The 535-nt window shown below is 61.5% G+C and overlaps 1 protein-coding gene across 1 annotated transcript in view; it reads right to left on the bottom strand.

Moving 5' to 3' along the window:
* The window catches only part of ZNF276 (zinc finger protein 276), a gene marked incomplete at its 5' end in the record, with an annotated part of 5,783 nt that extends 5,252 nt beyond the window's left edge, over positions 1 to 531 (bottom strand). Inside the window, 2 exons of the mRNA XM_010178690.1 lie at positions 241 to 293; positions 401 to 531. Of these exons, the coding sequence (XP_010176992.1) occupies positions 241 to 293; positions 401 to 531 (184 nt within the window). The remainder of the gene's footprint in view (positions 1 to 240; positions 294 to 400) is intronic.
* Positions 532 to 535: the final 4 nt, after the last annotated feature.

The following is a 535-nucleotide window of genomic DNA, read 5'->3' as shown; positions in this document are numbered from 1 at the left end:
CCCTCTCCGCCTGCTTTTCGTCCCCTCCACGTGAGCCTGTGCCTGTTTGGCTCAGCTCGGGGACACCAATGTGGATCCTCCTGTGGAGCTGGAGGGAAAAGGGGGAACTGTGCCCAGCCAGAGCCAGGCACGGCCATGCTGAGGGATGCAGGAACCGTGTGGTTGTTCCTCAGCACCCATAAAACCCAGCCCCTTCTTGGTATCGGAGAAAGAAAAGCGGCTGCAGGAGCAGGCACTCACCCAGGCAGGAGGCAGCTCCTTCAGTGCCCAGCTGGGCCTGGCCTGTGCTGCTCCTGCAAAACCCAAAACAGCAGAGTGGGGTCTCGAGGTGGCACGGAGAGACCCCCCACACCAACGCGCAGCAATTCACTGCTCCCAGAGAGACTGAAACGCAACGTACTTTCCTTTCGGCTTGACGTGGCCCGTGGGGGACGCGTTCACCCTCTGGATGAAGGTCCTGAGGACGCTGCGGCACTTGTAGAACTGGGCATGGCATTTCTTGCAGACGAACTGGGGCAGCGCCGGGTCCTGCCGC

The sequence above is a fragment of the Mesitornis unicolor genome, unplaced genomic scaffold (genome assembly GCF_000695765.1).
Source record: "Mesitornis unicolor isolate BGI_N332 unplaced genomic scaffold, ASM69576v1 scaffold5170, whole genome shotgun sequence".
Lineage (NCBI taxonomy): Eukaryota > Metazoa > Chordata > Aves > Mesitornithiformes > Mesitornithidae > Mesitornis > Mesitornis unicolor.
The sequence above is the reverse complement of the archived record's forward strand: the minus strand, read 5'-3'. Positions and strand labels throughout refer to the sequence as shown.